The sequence below is a fragment of the Danio aesculapii genome, chromosome 2, assembly GCF_903798145.1.
Source record: "Danio aesculapii chromosome 2, fDanAes4.1, whole genome shotgun sequence".
Classification (NCBI taxonomy): Eukaryota; Metazoa; Chordata; class Actinopteri; order Cypriniformes; family Danionidae; genus Danio; species Danio aesculapii.
In genome coordinates this window covers 42,777,663-42,804,756 of record NC_079436.1, presented here as the reverse complement: position 1 = coordinate 42,804,756, position 27,094 = coordinate 42,777,663, and the positions used below count along the sequence as shown (strand labels likewise).

Here is a 27,094-nt window from a genome sequence, read left to right as displayed (position 1 = left end):
TGTGTGAATGGGAGTTAATGTAAGTTTCCTAGTGATTGGTTGCAGCTGGAAAGGCATCCGCTGCGTAAAACATATGCTGGGTAAGTTGGCGGTTCATTCTGCTGTGGCGACCCCAGACTAAGGGACTAAGTCGAACAGAAAATTAATGAATTATTATATTATATTATATTATATTATATTATATTATATTATATTATATTATATTATATTATATTATATTATATTATATTATTTTATTACATTACATTTTATTATATTATATTATATTATATTATTATATTTTATTACATTATATATATTATATTAAATTATATTAAATTATATTATAATATTATATAATATTATATTATATTATTATATTATATTATTATATTTTATTATATTATATATATTATATTAAATTATATTATAATATTATATAATATTATTTTATATTATTATATTTTATTATAATATATTATATATATTATATTATATTATATTATATTATATTATTATATTTTATTATATTATATTATATTATATTATATTATATTATATTATATTATATTATATTTCTAGTATGTGAAGTTGAATTTGGTTTGTACTTAATATTTTTTTTAAAAGTTTCAATTTAAACTTGAGAACTATTTATATAACTACACTTTATATAAATGTATAAATATTGGTGTACTTTTCAAATAACATGCTAATCAGCCCATTTGGAAAAAAAATATTTTAAGTATTATTACAAATACATTTAAAATAAAATCAATTGAATTCAAACTCAAGAACCATCTAAAAGTGTACTAATATTGAGCAAATATGTTCAAACAATACTTTTGAGAAATATATTAATAAAAATCTTCTGTGTATTTTTGCAGTAGTCAAATGTATTGCCATGTACTAAAAACTATTGCACTTTATACTTATACTTTTAATTAGTATGCTTTTAATTAAGGTATTAATATTAAACCATTTGAACCATTTAATTAAGGACAAAAAAAATCTATCTACAGCAGCGTTTCCCAACCCTGTTGCTGGAGGCACACCAACAGTGATTATTTTGGATGTCTCCTTTATCTGAACCATTCCTTTCGGGTTTTAGTATTCTAATGTTCTGATGGGGTTGATTCAGGTCTGTTTGATTAGGAAGAGGTTGAAAATGTGTGCCTTCAGGAACAGGATCAGGAAACACTGATCTACAGTATATATCTATCCTTAAATTTTTGAACAGAAAATGTAATAATGTAAAAGTAGCAGTTTTACGCTTGATCACTCAGACAAATACACCTTTCTTCATTCCACCGTGTATTTTCTCAACTATGTCCATAGCGCAAGCCATTCAGGATGGATTATGTTTCAGAGTTGAATTTAAACATTTAATAAATCCCCCCAAAAAAGAACATGCACTAATAATAACCATGATGCATTATTCTCAGTCTTACCGATGGAGCCCTTGGCAGCAATGGCAACTGTCTCGAGCAGCACCTGAACGATACCTGCTCTTACACGTGGCGTGTTCTTACTGTGGGTGTCAAGGTGAGACAACACTTGCTGGATCACATGGTGAGAATGCTGCGCCTGAAACACACACACACATTTCATAATAAATGCTGTAAAAGTGAATTTACTCTTCATTATCATTAAACGCTGCAATGCTCTCACAGGATTAACACAAAGATGAAGTGAGGATCTGTTCATTTTACCTGTATTGAGTACATGATTATCCTGAAACAGGAAACTGCAAAGTCATTCGGGTCCCACAGACGATGGTTGTCTAAATGCCTGTAGGAAAACAAGGCTGTGTATTAGGATCTTTTATAACGAAACATATTTAATGACAGTAGTTATGCATAAAATGTCATTCACAATGATATACGGTGCATCATTTTGGAATGTTACAAATACTTTCTATTTTCAATAAATTAGGTACTTTTGAATATACTGTTTGACACTTTTTAGTATATATAATGCATTATAGAATCAGAACTGTTTTAAGCATTGATGATAAGAAATGTTTCTTGAACAGAAAATCAGCATACTAGAAAAAAAATTAAGAATTAAGCATTCATCACAAAAAAAAAAAAAAAAAAATCAATTTTATACTTGAAAGTTAACATTTTGCCAGTTTATTAAATATTTTGAATCATTTTATAATAATTTGTATTTCTAGTATGGATGCAAGGCTTGTTTAGCAGATTTGCCATATTTAAATCAGAAGAATCAACCCTTTGACAGGGTTCCCACGTTTTCATGAAAGACCAGAGAAATTTTCAAAAACTTCATAAAATTTGTTGAATTCAATATTGTAATATTCAAATGCAGTTTCTGAAATATTGATAAAATCTGCATTATTTGTCAGTGTTATTGTCCAAGATTTAAATTTAAGATGTTTAATGTAAGATTTCCTTATTTCATTGTATTTTTGACAATTGAGTGCAATTATTGAAATAAGACCATAAACAAATTCAATTTCAAATTTAATTCAAGCCTTAAGTCCATATGTCTAAAATTCAAGCACTTTCAATAAGTGTTACTAATGTAAAAAGCACTGAAAAACAAAGGTGACTTGACATTTTTTCCTAATGTAATGTTCCTAATGTTCCTCTGTGTTTGGGTATATTGAAGCATTATTATATATTTTTAAATATGATAACATGTTTTTTTATAATACAGATATCCAGAAATAATATAACGAGACATGTCTCATTTTCCAAATATTTTACAGAATATATATATATAAAAAAAATAAAATGTTCTACTCATAATACATTCCAGTAGATTAAAAAAATAAATAAAATTCAAATGTCACTGAAAATTGAAGTTTAATAAGGGAGAGCGGGGACAAAAGTACCAAAAAAAAGATAATCTTTTTAGCAGAAATATATTTTTGAGGGGTCTATTAAAATCATGTGTTATTTTGGATCAATGTAGAACAACTCCAATATCACAATATAACAACTTCACAATATAACTAAACAAAAGTTGCTGACTATTACTTTTGACTACGTCAGCACGGACAAATGTTACGCACGGGTGGGTCAAAAGTAACACAACAATATAAACTAGAATTACTGGCTTAATCTTGCTTATTTTAAATATATCTGACTATATCTGCAAACTTATTTTGTCCTTTATTTTTGCAAAAAAATATTAAACGAATTTTCTCTTTAAATTTCAGTTCCATCAAATGTTTCAAAAGCAATCCAACAATGCAAAATGCTAAATTTTCCAACAGTTTTTGAATATGTTTTATTATTATCGGCAATGTGCATTAATTTTTATAAAACATCTAAATCCAAACATTGCAAACATTGGGTTACTTTTGTCCCCACAGGAACTCTTACCATTTAAACCTGATTTAAACAAAAAAACTAGAGATTACAAACTTAAAGATGTGTCATTGCAGCCTGATCTCACAAGAAAACGTAAGTATTTTACGTTTTGTCAGTTTAGTGGCTAATTCGTACGAGTTTATTCGTACGAAATTGTACGATTTTAAAAAGGAGGCGTGGCACCTAACCCCACCCCTAAACCCAACTGTCATTGGGGATGAGCAAATCGTATTAAATCGTACGAATTAGATCGTACGAATTCATACAAATTAGCCACTAGATCAAAAAATTACGAATTGCCGTGAGATTGTGTTGGTTATTGCACTAAATAACCTGTAGATAGATTATTACTGTGATGCATGAAAAGAAAAACACAGCTTGTATTAAGGAAAAAAAAACTGCTACAATATATTACTTTCTTCACTTAAAAACTGAAATTTGGAGCAAACTGTGGACAAACCATTGCTATACAATAACTTGCCTAATTACCCTAAGCTGGCTAGTTAACCTAACTAACCTAGTTAAGCCTTTAAATGTCACTTTAAGCTGTATAGAAGTGTCTTGAAAAATATCTAGTAAAATATGTACTGTCATCAGGGCAAAGATAAAATAAATCAGTTATTAGAAATGAGTTAATAAAACTATTATATTTAGAAATGTTGAAAAAAATCTTCTCTCTGTTAAACAGAAATTGGGGAAAAAAATAAACAGGGGGGCTAATAATTCAGGAGGGATAATAATTCTGACTTCAATTGAACATGACAGACTTGTTTTATCAAACAAGTGGATCTAATTGAATTTGCATTCTAAACCTAGAATAAAAGTTACAAAGTATTTTTTATTTCATGTTTAAAGTTTAGTAACTATACTCTCAAAATCATTCCACAAAAAGCCCTTACAATTGTTAGAAAAGTTGTCGCCATTCAGAAAAAAGGTCAGAATTGCACGATTTAAAGTACAAATGGAATCAAAACTAATCATATGATTTTGTTAGCTCCCGTTGCTAGTTTTGGTGATGAACAATTTATCTGTGCATGTTTTTTAAAAAAATGTTTGCCCTTGTAATCTAAAATTAAAATATGAAAATGCACTTCTTGTTTGTTTATGGTAAAATTTTCAGATTATAGTTGCGTTCGACATGAAGCACGGCTGCAGCCTGGCAATCAACGAAATTCACCAAACTCAGGTGGGGGCAGAGTTGAAAACGAAGCCATCAGGTCAGACGCTTTGGGCCTCAAAGTTGCTGCAGTCATGATGACCGATTACATGGTGTGATCATTTATTTATTTATTCATTTATTTATTGCAATAACAACAAAAGATTTACATTATAAATAAAACAGAATACAGTCTCTACAAACTATAGTTCATTTTTAAACAATAAGGGAATTATGAATCAAATTTAAGTAGCCTATATGTCAAACGCATGCGAAATTATGGAAAAAACGAGAAGGCACATAAAAAGGAAATAAATATCCAGGAATAGGATTATTTCAGATAATGAAAGCATTTTTTAAAAAGCACTTTAACCCAAAAAGACTGTTTTGTAATTTGTGAGATGGAATTTGTCCAATAATAAACCCGAAATCCAGCAGTCGCTCTTCAGATGCTGCACCGGCTGAATCAATCGTCTTATCTCGGAGCACTGTCGCGGAACTTTGATGCCACATGTGACAGTCACGTAGCGTCGGCGCAGCATCAATCCGAACAAAAGTTCTAACCAGCATGCACCGCTTTAAGACAGATTTCGATCGGTCTGCGCAGTGCTGCATGAAGTCAAACGTACCTTGTGTCTGTTTGAGTTAGTGGGCGTGGCTAACATACTTGATCACGCCCCTCCAACCGTCAGTTTTGACAACAGAAATGGTGAGGAGGAGGTGTCTGTTAGGTGGTAATAATCATTTTGCCAATCGTTCTGAATGAAATGTCTACTTTACCACATCCAATCAGCTTGCAGTAAAAAAACAAGCCACACCCACTGATTTCTCATTTAATGTTTCATTTCTCTAGGAACTGCATCACAATACAAAAAAAAATGTTTGCAGCTTCCGGTTCATACAGACTTTAAGATATAAACCCCGTAGTGGTTCCAATTTAAAAGCCAGTAAAAGTTGCAAGGTACAACTTTGCATGGCATCTTTTATATTCTTCCCAAGTTATATGCTAGCCTAAATCTTCACCAGCTAGTTTGAGTCTTTATAGTCTTCTGTGCAAGGCTGCAGATGACCCTGTTCACAGTCTGTGATTTTTAGGCAGGTGTTCGGTGTCGATTCTGACATGCGTAACGATACAGTTACAGAGCTTTCACCCGACAGCAGCTGTGATGCGGAAAACTTGAACATTCCTTCACCAATCCTGCCTCCACACCTTTATCGTCTCCTCTTTTCCGCAGTCTGATCCAACTCTAAAACCTCAATGCCAACCATCCTCTCCCTTCCCACTGTCGCCATGGTAACGTCAATCTGATCCCACCCCCCTCCGATGAGAGCTATTTTTAGACTGGCTGAAATCCCCCTCCACCCAAAAAAAGCTCCCGCTGTCTGTCTGTCTGTCTGTTTCCCCGAACACCAGCTTTGTGTCTTATCAGAGGTACAGATTTCTGCCCCGGAGCTCAACAATCACTTCAAACCTCATGCAAAGAGTTTAGGGCGAGACACTGCAAGCGAAAACAGCTTTTATTTCATGCGTCATTTAATTTCGAGAGGGTGTTTTTCAGCCTCATGTAAAGGAGATTACTGAAATCAAATGTTAAGTTTGTTTTGTCGAACTGTGTCAGTATGTGTTTGTTGATTCCAATTACAATACTTTTTTTTTAGCCATAAACCTTCATTTTAGCAGCACTTTCAGTCAATCAAATGACAGATTTTAAAGATGCCAGATAAAACTTTTGTATTTATTTTTAAGAGCGGGTTCAGGACACTATAGTTCATTTATGTAAGAGAGGATGGCAAAATAAAGTAAACTGTAACATGTTATACCCAAAGACTCTTCTTAAATAGACTACAACTCGACAGGAATTGAAAAAGCAGCAAGTCTGGGAAAATACTCAAATACTTTAAACCAGGGGTCACCAATCTCGGTCCCGGTGTCTCTCCAGGGTTTAGCTCCAACTTGCCCCAACACACCTGCCTGGGTGTTTCAAGTATACCTAGTAAGACGTTGATTAGCTTGTTCAAGTGTGTTTGATTAGGGTTGGAGGTAAAATCTGCAGGACACCAGCCCTTCAGGAACAAGTTTGGTGACCCCTGCTTTAAACCATGAAATAAAGCCCCAATCCCAATTCTACCCCTCAGCCCTTCCCTCTACCCTTCCTTTGCGCATTCACGTGAAGGGGAAGCGCTGTCCCAATTCTCTTAACTTGAAGGCGTAGGGCTAAGGGGAAGGGTAGATTGCCCTTGAAACAGAGATTTTTCAATACCACACATTCGAAACCAAGGGGTAAGAAAATTACAAATTTTAACACAAACAGGCACATGTTTTAATATATTCATATCCACGTTCTTGTTTTACCATCATGGTTTAAAAAAAAATGCTAAAATAAAAACTGCTATAATCCCTAATAAAAACTCCTGTATAGTAGTCCCACAACATTCACATCTGTCACTCGATGGCACTGGAATACCCTGTCAGAAAAGTCTGGTGATGGGGAACTGCCTTTTTACAGTGTCTGGTATAATGCTAATGTTGTTTTCATGTGTTTACATAGATGAATATGGTCACTGTGTAAATGCACAGTACAGTTATGAGCTTATTGCCACATTATATCATCATGATAACATGATATTGTTGCCTTTGTTGATGTCCTGAAGATAAATACCAAAAAATAACGCAACTGGAATAACTACAGCAGTTGTCATCGTCAATCTCATATGAAGAAAGAGATCGCGATGACTTATGATGATGTGTGCAGGTGTTGTAGTGCTCCACCATGTCTTAGGGGTAAATTTTGAAGCCAAGGGCCAAGATTTCAAGGGCCAAGGGGAAGGGGGAACATTGAGAATTGGGCTTAAGTTCACATTTGAAACTATAGTGATAGACTGTGATGTGAGAATTGCTGAAAGTGTCTAAAAAATGTTGGTTTGACGTACATACAGCAATCTTTACAGTTTTATTCATATCTATATTCTGAGAATGCTACAGAATTTGTTTATATACAGTTTGCCTGATTTTATTAAACAAGATTTTTTTTTTTTGTTAGGCTGTTTGCAATGTTTTTCTGAACAGTAAAAAGTGATTAGTTGACTTTAGTTTAAAAAGTGAGTAAAAACACTCCTTTTAAAGCAATTTGTTGACTTCATTAAAAAAGTGAATAAACAGGTTTCCCTCAAATTAAGTAAATAAAATATGTACATAATTATAAAATGAAGTGAATTTTTAAAAGCAACTAATTGCTTTTTTAGGTGTGAATTAATAAGAGATGTCAAAAAACGAACCTAGCTTCATCTGACAAAATAAAATAAACTGTTATACTCAAACATAGTTCTTAAATGCACTACATTTCAACTTGAAGCAGAAAACACTGAATTTCAGGTTTGCGTGGTTTAAAGTATTTAAATTTACTTTCGAAACTATAGTGGAAGAACTGTTACGTGAGAAATGCTGAAGGCAAAACTTTGTTTTGACCACATGAAGCTAACTTAACACTTCTATTCATATCTATATTCTGAGAATGTTACAGAGGAATTTGTTGATATACAGTTTGCCTCATTATATACAAAAATATTTTCAACAAATTCACAAATTCATTAATTTTACTTCTGGTTAGACCCTTTATTCATCAGGGGTCACCACAGCAGAATGAACCGCCAACTTATCCAGCATGTTTTACACAGTGGATGCATGTAGTTTTTTCAATTCACCTATAGTGCATGTCTTTGGACTGTGGGGGAAACCAGAGCACCCGTAGGAAACCTATGCAAACACGGGGAGAACATGCAAACTCCACACAGAAATGCCAACTGACCCAGCTGGGACTCGAACCAGCGACCTTCTTGCTGTGAGGCAACAGTTCTAACCACCGTGCCACCCCTGTTTTCAACAAATATATATTTTTTCACACAGTAAATTCTCTGATTTTAGGTTAAAAAATTTAGTAAAAACATTGCTTTTAAAGCACTTTGTTGACTTTACTTAAAAAGTAAGTAACCATGTTGCCTTAAATCTATGTAGATAACTATAAAAATTAAGTCACTTTTTTTAAAGTAAAGAAACTAATTGCTTTTTTCAGTGTAAATAGTGAAAATAAAACAATTTTTGAAGAATTTTGAATCTGACTTTTTCTAACGTTCAGATTTTTGGGATTGAAAAGCAAGCAAATGAGTGCATATTTAATAAAAAAAAAAATCTCATTTGCATATTTAAGCATATCATCTTATAAGTCTTCATAAAATACTATTATATTTAAAAAAATATTTTATTTAATTGTATTACTATTTTTATTAATTATTTATTTTTGCATATGTGTATATATTTATGGCTCTGTCTGGGACAGGGTGTGTGTTTGGTTACTAATACAGTATATATGCATCACATTTTTTCTTAATGTTTTGAAACAAAAAGTTATCCGCAGATATTCAACAAGAAAAGTATGATGATAACTATTAGTTCTTTTTTTTATCCAATTCACCTGCAGTGTTTTGCCTTAATCCATCATACCATAGCAAACGATGAGCGGTTTCATCAGGACAGAAAGCCTGAGGAAGAGCCAGACGTGAGAGATGGAGAAGGTGAGGGAGTCTGATAGAGAAAGAGACATGTTCAAGAGCCCCTCGGCGCTTTCATATTCTCTTTTTACAGACGTCTCACTCAGCACTAATTGGCCAAAACAGTCTCATTAATGAGAGCGCACACACGTCTGCACACAAACGGTTGCATGTGTCTGAATTGTGTGCTAATAAGCTGCAGATGGAGACCAGGTCAGAGCAGTCAAACCGAGAGCTGCTCATTTACGCAATGCAAAGTCAAAGCGGCTCATCTACAGGGCTTAATCTAAAGTCTCACCTTGAGCTGCGGCGAAACGTAGACATTCAGTACTGACCGATTATTCTTTAATTTGGTATTTACGATTTTATGAGTGCATATGCTCTAGTTTGATTGGAAAATATGGCTTGTTAGCATTTAATAGTTAATTTGACTCATATGTAATTTGTAGGGATGTGACGAGATCTCGGGCTACGCTGGCCTTGGAGTTGCGTGTTTGCTTGGGCGGTAAGTGTAATGTTCATTGAGTTCAAAGGTTGCCACGTCCAAAAGCAGAGGCTGCTACAACTATAAATATATACTATAAATCATCAAGCTTTTTTATGGCTTCACTGCATCAAGTTGTACATCATAATGAAAGCGTCAGCATTAGACCACTGCTTTTGCATACGAAATAAGCTGGAATTGACTTCAGTGATCCTCTAGACTTGCGTGGATGTGCGCCGCATAAATCAGGAGAACATTAGTGCTAATGGAGGAAAAACAGCTCTAATATGATGAGATATTCAAGCCGAGAGGATGGCGACAGAGATCTTATTGTAGTTAAGAAATGTTCAGAATGACAGAATACAAGTAATTGGTCAGGAAAACAGTCATTATAGCTGTAAATTCATCTGGTACTTTTTTCGTATGGACAAGGAGATCTGTTCTTTTATAATATAGTTGTGATTCATCGTCTACATATATAATATACACTCAAAAATGTGATTGTCCTCTCTCTCTTAAAAAAAAAAAAAAAAGAGGACAAATTATATGAAAATATTTGGCAAGTTTTTATAATTTTTTTTTAATAAGCTAAGTTATCCAGGAAAGATCTAAACCGAAGAGGATCAGGCTAAATTTATCTAATACTTAATGTATTAGTCCTCCCCCCACACGTACACAATTATTATGGCAACTTTAAATTCATAGAAAAAGCCAAAAGAAAAAAAATCTGCATACTGCCATATTTGCTCTCAACGTTTCAACCTAGCTCTCAAAAGCCAAAGTTTCATTGCACAAGGTCTTCATCAGGTCCTTCCGGGTGCTCCGGTTTCATTCACAAGTCCAAAGACAAGTGGTATAGGTGAATTGGCTAAGCTAAATTGTCCGTAGTGTATGTGTGTGAATGAGAGCGTATTGGTGATCCCCAGTGATAGGTTGCAGCTGGAAGATATCGCCCACTTTATTTATTTAGTGCCTTTGTTATTGTCATTTGTAAGTTGCAAAAAAAAAACTTGTAACAATGGCTGTTAATATTAAAAAATATAATAAGTTGCAAAGATAAAAAATAAAAAATGGGATTGTCCAAGTTAATTTCTGCCAATTTTATCACGCTTGCAATCAATTCATATTGCAAAATGAAAAGATGCTTAATTTATTTCCAAGAACATAAACAGTAACTGACACCACTGGATGAAAATAGCTCAAAATGTGTAATAACATAAGCATTTTTTTATCTAACATCATCTGTGCATGTTGTTCATTAATTTTAGTGCATTGAACTGAAATTTTTTCGATAATAATAATAATAATAATAATAATAATAATAATAACCAAAAACATAATTTGGTTATAAAAGACTTGGTTATAAAAGAAAAAAATAAATAAAATAAAAAAATAAAAATAATCTGGATTAAAATGTTTCAGTGCCGTAACATTATTATTGATTCATTTTCTTTTGGCTTAGTCTCTTTATTAACTTTGGGTCGCCACAGCGGAATGAACTGCCAACTTATACAGCACGTTTTACAGAGCGGATGCCCTTCCAGCTGCAACCCATCATTGGGAAACAGCCATAAACTCTCATTCACACACATACACTACGGCCAATTTAGCTTAGCCAATTCACCTACAGCGCATGTCTTTGGACTGTGGAGGAAACCGAAGCACCCGGAGGAAACCCACACGAACACGGGGAGAACATGCAAACTCCACACAGAAATGCCAACTGACCCAGTCGAGGCTCAAACCAGTGACCTTCTTGCTGTGAGGCGACATTGCTACCCACTGCGCCCCACCAAAAATCATCAGCTGTCTATTTTCAGTAGTGGAGATTGTGAAGTGCTATCGTGCTACCCACTGTGCCACCCATTATTATTATTATTTTCTTTATACAAATTTCCATATAGGATTAAAGGTGGAGCATAAATACAGTGTTAAAAAAGCTGAAATAATTATGCAGCAAATAGCAGCTCAATCCTTTAAATTTAAGACAAAATATCCAGGGTTTGATAAAAAAATAAATTTAATTTGATTAAATTTAATAAATTTTTCTATTTTACTTAATTTGAGACAATTTGTCAAGTTTTACGTACATTTTACACACACACACACACACACACACACACACACACACACACACACACACACACACACACACACACACATATATATATTTACATTAAAGCTATAACTGAATGAATGATACAGCTTTAATATAATTTTGATGCCGTCACATGATGGAGATCAGATCTCAACAATCTCACTGATAGCGAAATTATGAAATCCCTTCAAATGTACACTGATTCCCATATGACTGGCGATATCAGGTGTCGACATGACCAGTAGGGCACCAGGCGGCAGAATCACTGTATGCAAACAAAGACACGCATTTGCATCTGTAACCCATTTAACAAATAAATCAAGCTCAGAACAGCTGGATTCATATCACAACAATTCCTTCAGCTCCAAACAGAGCCATCTGGGCACCGCTTGCGTTTTGTGCAGGATGTTTGTGTCGACTGGAATGAATGAATCTCATCTCGCCCACAGCATGAGAGGAAGCAGACGAGCAGCTGACAGCGTCTGGACACCTGAGCTCACAGGCTAACTCTATGCTCAAAACATCTGCGCATCTCTATGTGGCTCAAAGGCTGCGAGTATTAGTGCTCTATTACATTTTTGCACCCAAAAAATTTGTTTTGTCACAATTGCCTGAAATGTGAATGCAGTCAAAGTACTCTGGCATATTCGCTGATGTTTGCCTAATATTCCAACACAATCTCACAGGAATTTGTTACTTTTTGATTTAGTGGCTAATTCATATGGATTCATCGAATCTCATTCATACAATTTGGGTTTAGAGGTGGGGTTGGGTGCCATGCCTCCTTTTTAAAATCGTACATTTTTATACGACTGAACTCAAACAAATTCGTACTAATTAGCCACTAAACTGACAAAACGTAAAATAAGTTTTCTCGTGAGATCAGGCTGAATATTCACAATGTGGACAGACAATACTCTGGGGGGGGGGGGGGGGGGGGGGGGGGGGGCAATATGTTGCATTTAAAAAAGACTAGTTTGTACTGTATAACATTTATTTTGTTATCCAAGTACTTAAAATGACCACGTACATCAAGCGCATTCCAATGACCGCAGCTTTTGTATCAGGTATTTAAACAGTCAGCTGTTCAGCAGTACCTGTTTCCACTGACTGGGGGCAGTGGGACTGTTGTCACATGGCAAGTGTTAAAAAAACACAATGCTACACTGTCATCATTCATTCATTATTTTTAGAAGCTGAAGCTGATGATGTAATAATACATGAAACTGAAAAGTTTTAACTACTGATGAAGCTCAATATTTGTTTTCACAGTATAAAATGTGTGTAGTTTTGGTGAAATAAAATAACTGTAATCAAAATGTGCATCATATTAATGTAAATAGATGCAAATTATTCAGAAAAACGTAAATTCTAGATATGATATAGATATCTAGACAAATTTATCTAAATATGATATAGCCAGTCACATCTGTTTCTGTAATAGTTCAATCACAGCGACTTCATGCATCTAACTTATTGTTTACAAAATTGTTCAAAAATCAGGAGAACATAGGAGATAGGAGACACATTTGTACTTGAAGGGTTCATATTTGTACCTCAAAAGTATATACTAGTACCTTAAAATTAGGAGGAACACTTTTGTACTTTTTAGATACTAATATGTACCCTTGAGGTATTAATATAGACCTTTTAGGTACAAATTTGTACCTATTTAAAAGGTGGGTGGTAGCGACAGCTAGCGTACCTTTATTTCTTAGAGTGCAGAGTTTCTACAATTTTGACGTCAAATAAATATTACCTAGTAGTTTTGCGTAGGTCCAAATTTTTGGTATAGATGTTAGCAGTGAATGATCTTTGAAATAATCTACACACAATATTTTTGACCATTACTGAAACTGCGATTTTATATGCATATTTTCCTATTTGATACATTTTATTTAACAAAGACAAGTGATAAATCATCATATAATATGACCTACATTAAAAAAAAATATGCGTAAATTCCGTAAAAAAGTTTTCCGTATTTTGTGATTCATGTGTTTATTTTTTCCAGTTTATGTTTTAGAATTGCATTATGAGACCTTGATCCTACTTCCAACAACTTTTGAAAAGTAAAAAAAAAAAGTGAAATTTTATTAACATTTTTAATAGCTTAAAGTGACATATTATCTGGGTTGGTGTAGTATTTTACGGTACAAAATCCTTACAATAAACTGGCAGTACATTTTCTGCTATTTTACAGGCTTATTTCTCTCTTTATTATTTCTTATCCATTATATTATTTCAAACTACTAAAATGTCAATAAAAGTCACTTTGTTAAACTGTAGAGTAGAATTTTCAACATAAGAAGTCGACAGAGCAGAGATCAAGCTCCCATAAAGCAATTCACAACCACAAATAAACAGAAACTGTTAATTTATACAGATATTTATACAGTGTATGCTGTGGCAAACTGGTGGTTGTATTTTCTCAGCCGTTCCTAACTAGAGTGTACAAGCTATAGAGTGCACTTCAGTCCACCAGTGAGAGAGCGCCAGGTGGAGTTGATCAGCTAATTAGCAGACCAGAACAGACTCAATTTAGAGTAGCAGTTGCTAACAGAGTAGAGCAGCAGTCGCTTGCTTGAATTCCTCTTGTGTAGAGCTAAGCTCACTACAACATAAGTGAAGAAGCAGCTGGTAAGCTTTAATATCATCTTTTCTTTTGTATTTAAGTTGGTCTAGATTGTGTTGTATCAGTTGTATTTAAACATACTATGTTTGGTTTGTTTGTCATTGTTCTGTATTTATTTGAAGGATTTTGTAACAATTTATTTTGGAATTTAGGTCTGGTTTTTACATCTTGAGATTAAAAGCCATCAAGAGTAAACGTGTCAAGAATCTAAATGTGTACATACAGGCTTAACTATCTGTCGTTTATTTTTATGATCTATGTGCTAATTTAAAAAGAAAACTTTGTATATAAATGTTTAGTATTTTGATGCATTAACAGTGAAGTTTGTATTTCTGCCTGAAGGGTTTTCAACTACATGACTGATAGCTGATTGATCATTGCGTCAGAAAATCGAAAAATAAAAGTATGTTCAATAAGTGGATCCAGTTGAGTAGTGGGCTGCTATCTTATTAAGTGTGAGAATTCTGCACAATGAAATGTAGCGAATGGTGAAACTACTTGACAATGCAATAGCATGAAGTTACTAGATACTCAATTTTTACATTAAATGTACGCTGTACAAAACAGCTGTAAATTAACAGTTTTCTGTACTTTGTGATTTCATGATTTTATTTATTTTTTTTGCTTTTGAATCTCATTATGAGACTGAGCTTTCTTCTGACAACTTTTAACCTTAAAAGGTTGGAATAAGGGACTTTATGTACATTTTTAATAGTTTAAAGTGATATATTGTCAGGGTTGGTTGTATATTATGTTGCAAAAACCTTATAATAAACTTCAAGTTTTTCTGTTACTTTACAGATTTATTTATTTCTATATCATTTCACTTTGTTAAACTGTAGAGTTGAATTTTCAGAATCAGAAGTCGAAGTCGACATAGCAAGGATCAAGCTCCCATAATGCAATTTACAACCGTAAATCAATGGAAAATATGGAAACTGTTAATCAGCAGATTTTTTTTTACAGTGTATACAGTAGTTCACCCAACAAAAAAAATGAAAATTCTGTAATTTAATTAACATTGTTCAAATCCTATTTAAACCAGTCAATGTGAATATGAAAATATACGCATTATATGAATAAATAAGTATAACATTGTTGTATGACCTGTTATGATAGGACACTATTAAACGTGCAGTATAGGTGATCTGCCTAAATGCTAACCGGTTGGCATAATAACTTTTAAAATACAATCCCTCCCTACGCCTCCTGAAATCGCAAATGCACATATTAAAGATGACAGAGATCCACTAGAACATTTCATTCACCAGTTAGAAAACTTTATAATATTACAATTCTGAACAAAAAACTGTATTATATCTAGCACGTTTTAAGTTGTGTAGTTAGCAAGCAAAACTTGTGAAAAAAATGGTGGTTACTGGCATCTATTGATTTCTATAGTAATTTTTTTTCCCCTACTGTGGTAGTTGATGCATTACAGCAACTAACATTCTTCAAAATATCTTCTTTTATGTTCAACAGAAAAAAAAAACAACTTAAAGTTTAAATCCACAAGAGGGAGAATACACGGAGGTAGTTTTCATTTTTGGTAAACTATCCCTTTTAACTATGCATTCTGGAAGTTTTGTGAATTGGTATGTTTCATTGGGCCTAGTGAAAATATAGAGTTGAGTATCATCATCCTAAGACTCTTACAACACCTGATCGGTGAGCGAATATAAAGAGACATTTTGAAGATGCGATCAAGGTATTGGCTGCTTTCAATTTTCTCTTGCAATCTCTGCTCACGGTCAGCCCTGCAAAGAGATTAATGGAAACTGACATCCTTGAAAATCTGAAGTGGCCACACATACATAGTGTGTGTGTGTGTGTGTGTGTGTGTGTGTGTGTGTGTGTGTGTGTGTGTGTGTGTGTGTGTGTGTGTTTTCTCAACAGGATTACAAGGAGTATCACAGATTTAAAATGGCACAGTGCCAATATTTTTGTGAATTTTTGAACCTGAATGCTAATATGCAGGAATTCGTCACAGTGGAGCAGTTCTCAGGCGTAAAAATAATAAATTATAATCTTTATATAAATATTTGTTATTAGCCACACATGTTAAGTTTCATTTTTGTTTTATCAGTTTAAATGTTTAATAGTGACCTAAGTAATATTTAATAGGTTTATACTTTGTACCTCAATGTCGAGACAGATCCACACACCGCCGCTAGATGGTGCCACTAACTCGGATAGTTCTCTTGTGTCCACAGAATATACTTTCCCTGTAATTTAGTCAACTCTTTATTCTAATGTGATAAATTACTAGTCAGTCAACAATCGAACTGTAAAATATTAAGTCCAGTTAAATTGAGCAGCCTAATACACTTCAACAATCCACAAGTCCAAAGACATGCAGTATAGGTGAATTTGGTAAGCTAAATTGTCCATAGTGTATTTGAGTGAATGGGAGTGTATGGGTGCTTCCCAGTGATAGGGCTGGAAGGACATCCGCTGTGTAAAACATGCTGGATAAGTTGGCGGGTCATTCCGCTGTGGCCACCCCAGATTAATAAAGGGACTAAGCCGAAAAGAAAATGAATGAATGAATCACAACTTCTTTTTAAAAAAACAGAAATGTTCAGAAATAGTTTGTCGTCTCACTGAACAAATTAAACTGATAGTTTAATAAGTCTATCCAAGTCAAATCCTCTGATATATGGGGTTCCCATAGCAACAAAAAAAGGAAGTTAACTTCAGCAACATCACAAAAAAAAAAACACCTCGTCTAGATGTGTGTGTGCTCTTTAAATGTAAGTGCAGATTCTAAAGTCATGGCACCCTGATCATAATATAATGATGTTAACATGGCAACAAGCCCAGTGAGACTAATAATCTCAACTTAAAGTCAAGGCTCGTTCCTTTTACTATAATTAATGAATAGTGAGTGACCCGCTGCTTTTGCCATAGTGACAATTCGATCAATGGCGGCGCATGAAAGTGCCTACAGCGCACGGCAGCCATGGAAACCGTACTTACACCAATACAGGACGCACTGCATTGTTCATGTTGCCATAAGCAGCACGACCCAGCAACTCTCGAAAGCAGCTCTCCGCCAAAGAAGCCGGATTCTCCTCTCCAGCCCTGAGACACAGAGAAAACACACATAAGAGCTCATGTTAGCGCTGTGATTTACAGTATGTTTCACGCTCTGCATTCTCATGTCAAACACTCAGGTGTATTGAATGATGGATTGAGGAGAAAAAAAAACAAGACACCCCTCTATATCTGTCAGACACACAACACACACACAATCTTTGTCCCTTCGGCTCACTGACAGTCCATGGAAAGCAATTAACAGGAGCTGACGACCTTGACAAGCTGAAATAACCACACAACTATGCGCACACACACAGTATATCCTATTCAGAGAGCTCTAAATTAAAGCAACACAGGAGCAAACAGTGGCTATGTTTTGTAAAGAAATAAAAGCATATTGCGCACTTGACACCTATATAATACAGGTATTTTTGTTTGAGTTGAACATTTAGAAGCAATTTATTACACAGATGTTGTTTAATTTCATCTGTGATTCCAAATATAAGCTTGGCAATCAGTTTTGGAGAATTTGATGCTTGCTCAGGAGTGGTTTTAAAGATGGCCACCTAGTAGGGTACAATATTGGAAATTTTTTTTTTTAATGAAATATATCGGTTTAATTTAGATTTTAAGTGTATTACATATTGTGTTTTTTTTTATTATTTTTCAAAATATTAGTAAAGTCATTTTACTAGATAACTTAAATAGCTCTATTTGGAAAGAATATATAGCTAGGGTCAGACAGAATCTGTGGACTTTTTTCCATTTCTGTGCAAAGAGTATATACAGGAATCAGAGAGTGAAATTCACTACCTTTTAAAACCTTTTTTTAAGACTCTTTCCATACATTTTAAGACCTTATAATCACTTTTCAACCAGAAACACTAGCGAGATTTTTTAACTTCCAGTATATTTATTAAATACTAATGTAAGAAATTAATCCAAAACTAAAACATTTTTATGTTCATATGCTGAATACAAATCTATTAAATCTAGCTAATTTAGCAGGTTGGCACCTATAGAACTGCAGAAATAATGGTGTTGCCTTGGTAACTGCAGTAAACAAAGGAGCATGACGTCAAATCTAGTACGATTTTGATTTCATAAATTACACAGCATCCTGATATTGGCAGATTTAATTCAGGCAAACTTTAGCATTCAACCATACATTGTATAATCAAAAATTATATAAAATTTAATACCTTGCAAAATAGCATTTAGGACTTTTTAATACTTTTTAAAGGTCTTAAATTTCTCTACATTGATTTACCAATTTGGAATACTTAAGACCCCAAGGACACCCTGTGCACAGAATTTGTAAAAAAAAAAAAAAAAATCTGCGGATTTATGCAGAATGATTTTGGGAGTATTGCAACTAAAAACTGCTAAAAAATATATATATTTTTTTACTTTTATCTAATGTTTACAAAGCATATTCAATTAGATCAGCTTATTTGGTAAACAAAGCAAGTCTCTTATATAATAGATCTACTAAAAGACAGAAAATATTACCTTTCAAACTGTATTGTAAATAAATGAAATGAACATTTTTATATTAGTCAATAATATTTCTAAAATTATAATCATACACATTTACACAAGGTTGGGCAAAAATAGATAAAATACCAAATACTTTAAGTTTAAGTGTATCAAAATAAAATACAGTATTTTGTATTTTAGAATTACAAAAGACTTTTACAAGCCCTTCCGTCAATAGGCCTTCACGATTAATACCTTCACCATTATACTTAACAACAGCTTTTCTCTGACCAATTTTTAGCTTTTCTGCCACCTCACTCACCTCTACTTCTGCTGTACATGAGGTATAAAATGTAATGTGATTTTTGTATGTTTTGTAAATGCCTACAAAGCCACAGGTCTTAAAAACGGATGCAAATGATTTGCCTCCATTATGGTTAGACTGTGCAGTGACTTCACAAATCTCATGTGTCCTGATCTGTGGCTCTTGGTCAGTTATGATAGCAATTCAACATTCTACATCCTGTAATTAAGACTATTGCATATATGCATATTGTTGAAATGTATTGTGCTGCCTGAACAGCAAGTGAATTTACTTACTTTAAAGCAGTGGTCCTCAATTCTAGTCCTCGGGGGGCCCACCTGCCCTGCACAATTTGTATGTCTCTCTTATTGACACAAGGATCAGTTCATGGATCTCTGTTAACGTGCTGATGACCTGAATCTGGTGTGTTAAGTAAAGAAAGACATGCAAAATTTGCAGGGTGTGGGGGGAACCACTGTTTTAAAGGGACTTTGACTATTGGTACATCCCAAATGGCACACTTTACACCAGGGGTGTCAGACTCCTTGAGGGCCGCAGCTCTGCACAGTTTAATTCCAACCCTGCTCCAACACACTTACATGTAGGTTTCAAACAAGCCTCAAGGACACAATTAGTTTAATCAGGTGTTTAATTAGGGTTGGAACTAAACTGTGCAAAGCTGTGGCCCTCCAGAAACTGAGTTTGACACCCCTGCTATGTACTTATGCACTTGCACTCAACATCGTAGTATGTGTATGTAGTGTCGTACCAAATGGAACATGTTTTTTTTACTAAGCGGAAATTCCAACCGTTTCCCTGATGATGTTTGACTGTTGCCAAATTAGTAAAATAATTGACCAAACTAACAAATAATATCTGCCATGAGTATAACCACATTCACCATCGGGAGGTGGTATAATCACTCTCGTAGGAGAATTTTGCTTTCACAAGGCAAAATAAATAGTAATCCAACATTAGTGCCTGAAAACTCCGCCCCTTTCGCCATGTGAGCAAAGCTGCAACCGTTGAGTGCGTGAAGTGTCCAACGTTCCACACTTCTTTTTATCGGTTGAATAAGTGCATTATCCGGGTATTTAAAGTGCACTTATTCATTTTATAATAAAACCAATATTTCAGTGTGAATGCACTTCATGCGCTAATTACACTACAAAATGGCATAGAATAGTGAATAAGTATGCGATTTGGGACGCACCTTATACCTAGTTAAAAACTAGTTCTAAACTCACATTTTATAGGTCTTACTGCATACAGAAAATCTACAGCATGCTCCATATCATACAGCAGATTTTGCAATTTCCATACTCTTCATCATAAATCAGGGTTCCCACTCTAAACCAAATATAAAATTTCCAGCCTTTTCCTTGACTTTCATTTCTTAAAAAGCTGAATTTCCATGACCTACAATAGATAAACAGGACGCCGTGTTAAGCAGTCCCTCCAGAAATTCTGTGATCTCATGGCAATTCGTAACTTTTTGATTTACTGGTTAATTTGTATGAATTTATACGGTATCATTAGTACAATTTAGCATTATTTGCTTATCCCCAATGACTGTTGCGTTTAGGGGCGAGGTTTGAGGTGCCACGCCTCCTTTTTAAAATCGTACATTTCCATACTACAGAACTCGCACAAATTCATACGAATTAGCCACTAAACTAACGAAACATGAAATAGTTACATTTCCTTGTGATATCAGGCTAATGCAAAACAAAGCAAAGAGGGCAAACAATTAGATAAAAAAAGCAAGCAAGTTTTTTTAAACAATGGTTGCAGATTTCCTGTGGATTTTGGCTATCCAGGACACTGGTCAAATTCATTCACTGTCATTTGCATTGTTTTATATTAAATAATAATTTTTTGTGTATAAAAAATGCTTATCAGGTGTGCGATTAACTCTTTTTCTGTGTGTGTGTGTGACCTGCCTAGATGATTTTTCACAAGGTGAAATTGAAATGATTTTTCACCTATTTATGAGCTACATTTGTTATTTCGATCTATAAAAGATTACATTTTAATCAAGATTTTTTTTTTAATGCTATATAAACTAAATTATTATATACTATCGTAGCCTATAGCCTATAAAAAAGGTCAATATTGCCATGTTGTCTCATCTAGCGCAGCATGCACATTGAACTGCAAGTAACAGAGACAGGGGAAATGAATTAAAATAATATAGGCTAAAATTGAAATAACAAAGCCCACTTTGCAGCTTCCTTTTCCATTATAGTAGGCCTATATAAAAATAGCTCCAGACCGTTTTTTTCAGTGTTTCGCTGGTAATGTCTTTAATTATATAGGCCTATTTAAGTATTCATTTACTATTTATGTACAATAATTGAGACATAAAATGAGATGGTAAAATATAATCAACAACGAAAAAGTAACTAAACTGTATATGAAAAAGCTTATTTATTGACTGTCTTAGTCCTATCGCTTTAAAATAACACTGTACATCTCTTTATATTTAGGTTAAAACACTGCTTTATTTATTCATTCATGCCTACTTATTTGTATGCATGTTTGTACTTTCATTTTAGTTATCTTTTATTTCTTTAATTTTACTTTCTATGGCAGAAACCTTGCTAGATCCTCCTGTATCAGAGCATGTCCATTATAAAACACTCGCAGGACATTAATTTGGACAACTATGCGGATATATTAAACAGCTAAAACAAAACAGAAGAGAGACTTTTGAGAATCCCTGCTTTAAAGTCCAGGTGTCAATCTCAGGGCCGCAGCTCTGCACAGTTTAGTTCCAACCCTAATTAAACACAACTGATCAAACTAACGGAGTCCTTGTTCGGCTTGTTTGAAACCTACAGGTAAGTATTTTGGAGCAGGGTTGTAATTAAACTGTGTAGAGCTGCGGCCCTACAGAAACTGAGTTTGACACCCCTGCTTTAAACCCTATAAAAGCTAATAATTACAGAGGCCAATGTTTTGTGAGTTCTACAAAGTAAAAAAAAGTATATGGTGTATATATACATGGTATGGAAAAGAAATACTTTTTAATAAATGGAGAGAAAAAATTTAAATGACAAACAAAAATCCCTGAGATTCTATGACTGGAACAGACCTTTTAAAAATCCATGGTATTCTAGAAATTAGATGACCTGTGGGATCCCTAAGGAAAGTAAGCTTGCATAAAGTGGCTCGTAATTAAATACAATAAAAATCCTAAAATATCACTGTTCTCATACAAATATTTCGAGAGATCGTTTTTCAGATGAGTGTCCGCAGTGACATCAGCAGATCAGGTGTCACTCCGCATGTCAATCAATCTTTGTGTTCGCAACCTTAATCACTGATCGATGCACCTGATCGAGTTTCAGCTCCTGATTATAGAGCAGAGAGCAACCATTGACGTTTCCCCCCTCAAAAACACAAACAGGCAATTAAACTTAAATATTCTGTGCACACAGGACCCTTATCTGAGGCACATTTTATTCTCCAGCAAACACACACACATCCTTAAAGGAATCAGATATCCTTGATTGCCCTCTACGTGTGGCCTTCTTATCAAGAACAATCTCTCCTCCTCCCTGGCTCTTTGTGTTTGGCGGCATTATTCAGTGCACAGAACAGAACTAAAAACATCAAGCACAAATTGAACTAGAAATATCACCTTGAGAAAGAGAAATTAAATGATTGCACTTGCTGTAATGTGTGTGCGTGTGAATTTGTACCTCTCAGAGTCCTCATTATCTTGCATGTTGAACAGCATGGAAGGGATGAGTTTATCCATGTGCTGAGGCTCCCAGATGATTGCCTGGAGTTCATCATTCACAGTCTTTCTGACAACACCCTGGAGACCCTTAATGCCTGCTACACGGATCCTGCGGCAGGAACAAGTTCAACACGCTAAATAAACACACACTGTCACTAAATCACACTCATTAGATCACCACTGTCAGAGCCAACATGTATTGGTCCCAAAAGTGTTTGGAAATAAACTCTATCCCCGCCACTGACACAAGATATCTCGTCAATTAAGAAACAACAACTTATGTTTTAGGTAAATTATGGTAAGGAAAGGACTAGCGCATGTCCTGAGTAGGTTACGGGACTTCTGGATCTCCTGGGAGTGAAATAGATGACCAGAGAAAGTGCAGATCAGATCGCATGTAAAAACAGTTAGACAACTTTCATTTATCTTATTGCCTTACTAGGGCTCAGCAAAATTATCCACTCCCATCGATCTGGACTAAGTTGTGCGTGTATGTGAGGGTATTATATGCTATACATGTTGCAAAAACACTATTTTCCAAAAAGCATTTTTGGTGAAAACTATACCTACATTTAACTGGTAAAAACGAAGATAGAATAATTTTTTTTGTTTATATATTACATACACACACACACACACACAACTGACAAAACTCTTGTCGCCTACCCAAGTTTTAGGAATAACAACTAATAATTTGACTTCTAGTTGATCATTTGTTATCAGAAGTGGCTTAAATAAAAGGCAAAGGCCTCTTGCTTACGCGTATTTTACCAAAATAAAATATGATCAAGCCTTGATATTTAATTAGGACAGAAAGATCTGACTTAGACAAAAGTCTTGTCACTTAACAGAAATAATGTACAGTATGGAATATAAAGTGGAAAAAGAATTAATATTGTGTATGACTTCTGTGACCTTGGAAGACTGCACCTATACATCTCTGCAGACTCAAATAACTTAATAAAGTCATCTGGAATGGCAAAGAAAGCGTTCTTGCAGGACTTCCAGATTTCATCAAGATTCTTTGGATTCATCTTCAATGCCTTCTCCTTCATCTTACCCCTGACATGCTCAATAATGTTCATGTCTGGTGACTGGGCTGGCCAATCCTGGAGCACCTTGACCTTCTTTGCTTTCAGGAACCTTGATGTGGAGGCTGAAGTATGAGAAGGAGCGCTATCCTGCTAAAGAATATTGCCCTCTCCTGTGGTTTGTAATGTAATGTAATGGGCCTGTAAACACCTCAGGCTGTTGATGTTGCCATCCACTCTGCAGATCTCTTGCACGCCCACATACTAAATGTAACCCCAAACCATGATTTTTCCTTCACCAAACTTGACTGATTTCTCTGAGAAACTTGGGTACATGCAGGTTCCAATAGGTCTTCTGCAGTATTTGTGATGATTGGGATGCATTTTAACATAGAAATCTACCTTCTGCCACTTTTACAAATGATCAACTAAAAGTCAAGTTATTATTTGTTGCTCTTACAAACGGGATTGACGACAAGACTTTTGTCAGGTAATGTATATGTCATAAATTCCTAGCAGAATATATTCTGAGAGCTGTCAAATTTAGGTGAAAATCCTTAAAAATGCTAGCGGTGGCTGGCAACTTAAAAAAAAATTGCTCTGGCAGAGAAAGAGTTAAAGTCTCATTCTAATCATGTGAATTTGACTGTGTTAGTTTAAGCAAATGGCATCTGGAAACTCGTTTCTCAGAACTAACATCAGAAGCTGTGTATGGCCAGATTTATTGATAGAAAATAATGTATAGGTTTTCTTTCCTTATTAAATTATCAATTGGTTACACAGACAAACCATATAATGTAAAATCACTGCATTTAAGAGATTTAAAAAAATGTATGAATTATGTGACCTGTGCATTAAATAGCTGATTTCAGTAGATACAGATGTTGGCACTAGATCCTTATTTAGCATAGCTGCTTGTGCAATCTTAAAATATGTTACTTTCATCTCTTTGAAGCTTGAATTACTGTCGATGTTCAAAAGAACAGCATTTATTTGAAAGAGCCTTTTTTTCTGAATATGTGCATATGCATTATATATCTAAAGACAAATATGCACATTTTCATTCATCAACAGCATAGAAGAGACACTATGCACACCTGCTGCGGGTCTCAGGGTCCTCATGTGTAGAATGACACATTGCACTGAACTGCGAGACGAAAAAGTCATATCTGCGATGGTAAGATGGCGTATCCTCCTCAATATTCGCAAACTTCACAAACTACAAAAAAAAAACAGAAGGGAAAAAAAATCCAACTCAGAATGATTGTCATAAAAACATTCAACCACACCCAACATTTCTTCCTGTCTCACACAATACCAGATTCTAAAACACTCCCACGCAAAGGTGCCAAGGCGATATTCCCTTCTCGTGATGTGGTGTAGAGGAAGTTGCAGCTATCAGCCAGAGAAGTGTTATATCTCATTAAACAAGCAATACAGTGTGTTCATATGCAAGTCTGTGAATATTTACCTGATTTAATCAAGGGTCCATATTTGACATTTGTAATGTTTGATTTCCCTAAAGTCCACTAAAACCTTTTTACATGATCATTTACATGACCTATCCCACTGCAACCGACCTTCATTTGACTGGATCTTGTTTTAAAGAGCCCATATTATGGGTTTTTGAAAATGCCCTTCCATGTAGTGTGTAACACAGCTCTAAGTGAAGTGAAATATCCAGCTAAGGCTTAAATCTGTAAGTGTACAGTGTTTAAAACTATTGATTCATCTATAAAAGAGTCGACTCATAGTGCTTCAAACGAGTCGTCTTGATAACGAGTCATTAGGTGTTTCGTGATGACGCACCTACGAAACACAAGTAGTTGCACGCGCAAACCCGGGAGATTTGAAATCTGCGGCCCCGCCCACTAACAGAAAAAAAGCCCCACACACACAGACACACACAGAGAGACACACACAGACACCGGTCAATGAAGTCACGCTGTGCAGATGGATACTATCGACAGCCTTCCCAAAGATGAAAGCTCAGCATTATAGCCCAGAGGGCTTCTCGAAACTACATGCTTAAAAAGAAGACTTCATCGGTTTGTTAAAGGAAGGATCAGTAAAGACTGTCAGAACATGGATCAGTGCATCATCGATCAGTTTCTTCCCCCATTTCACCAGTGTAAGTACGTGCGATTAAAATTGCCTCGTTTACTCTAGCTATCAAATTATGTATTTAGTTGTGTTTTGTTTACTTGTAACTGCGTGTACTGTATCAGGTTAACTCTTTATATTCTCATATCGTGTGTAAAGCCACGTTGAAAATGTGACGCGTGCCGCTTTGTTTACGGATTGTCAGCTGTTGCTACACGCATGCAACGGTCAAGTTTCAAAATAGTTCAGCTCAGTTTTCGAGGTGAGGTGTATAAATTGCACCCAGCAAGCTGAACTGGCACTCTAGGCGTGTGTGTCTGTCCTCGGGGTGTGTGTGTGTGTCTCCTCTGAAGGTAATGTGTGTGTGTGTCTCCTCATTATGCAGCCCTCAACCCAATAGTGAAAAAGATAGGGACCCGTTAGTAAAATGAGGACCGGGGGGTGTCGCGGTTGAATTTGAAGACCGGGGGGGGCTGGTGATATAACTGAGAGCCGCGGATATAACGGAGCGATTCGCGGATATAACGGAGCGCCGCCCCCTCTCTATTCTGCCGCTCTACGTAGGTCTCCTCTATGGACGCGCCGGCCCAGTGTGTGTGTGTGCGTGCGTGAGTGTGAAAAGAGCAAGTAGGCTAGGAGATCTCCTCTCCAGTTCTTGACTTTTTGCTCAATAAAATAGTTAGTCGTCAGTATTTTCTAGTCCATCGTCTGTATTTACATTCAACAACTGGCAGCCAAAATCCACTATGAAGCGTGTATGCACTGTAACTACTTTTATATAGTTGATTAGCTGCTGTGCATTTCACTCTGCCTCGCGCTGAAGCCTTGTCCGTGTCGACCAATCGCAGCAGGCTGTCATCGGTCCAATCAGCGCAGATTAGCTTCGCGATGAGGAGGGGTTTGGGAACAAATGAATCGCTGAACGATTCATATGGGAGTCGCTGGGATAATTAGGTAAAAATAAATGCAGATTATAAGACCATCAAAGTGTTGTTTGACCTTGCATGCATATTAGACTGTTGTTGGAGACCCTTACAACCTAAATATGACCCTATTTCATGTATAATATGGGCTCTTTAAAAGTTTCTAAATACAATAGGATATTGGATTTGGTTTTGAGATAATTTGATGAGTGTTTTTGTGCTGTTTCAGGCA

General features: G+C 35.1%; 1 protein-coding gene across 2 annotated transcripts in view; it reads right to left on the bottom strand.

Annotated features, from left to right (window-relative positions):
* The window catches only part of efr3a (EFR3 homolog A (S. cerevisiae)), a 92,578-nt gene that overhangs the window by 29,340 nt on the left and 36,144 nt on the right, over window positions 1-27,094 (bottom strand). For both annotated transcript variants that reach the window (XM_056479926.1, XM_056479933.1), the window contains exons 6-10: window positions 24,934-25,055; window positions 22,765-22,914; window positions 17,215-17,319; window positions 1,689-1,767; window positions 1,428-1,563 (exon numbers count right to left, since the gene is read on the bottom strand). In XM_056479926.1, coding sequence (XP_056335901.1) covers window positions 1,428-1,563; window positions 1,689-1,767; window positions 17,215-17,319; window positions 22,765-22,914; window positions 24,934-25,055 — 592 coding nt within the window. The remainder of the gene's footprint in view (window positions 1-1,427; window positions 1,564-1,688; window positions 1,768-17,214; window positions 17,320-22,764; window positions 22,915-24,933; window positions 25,056-27,094) is intronic.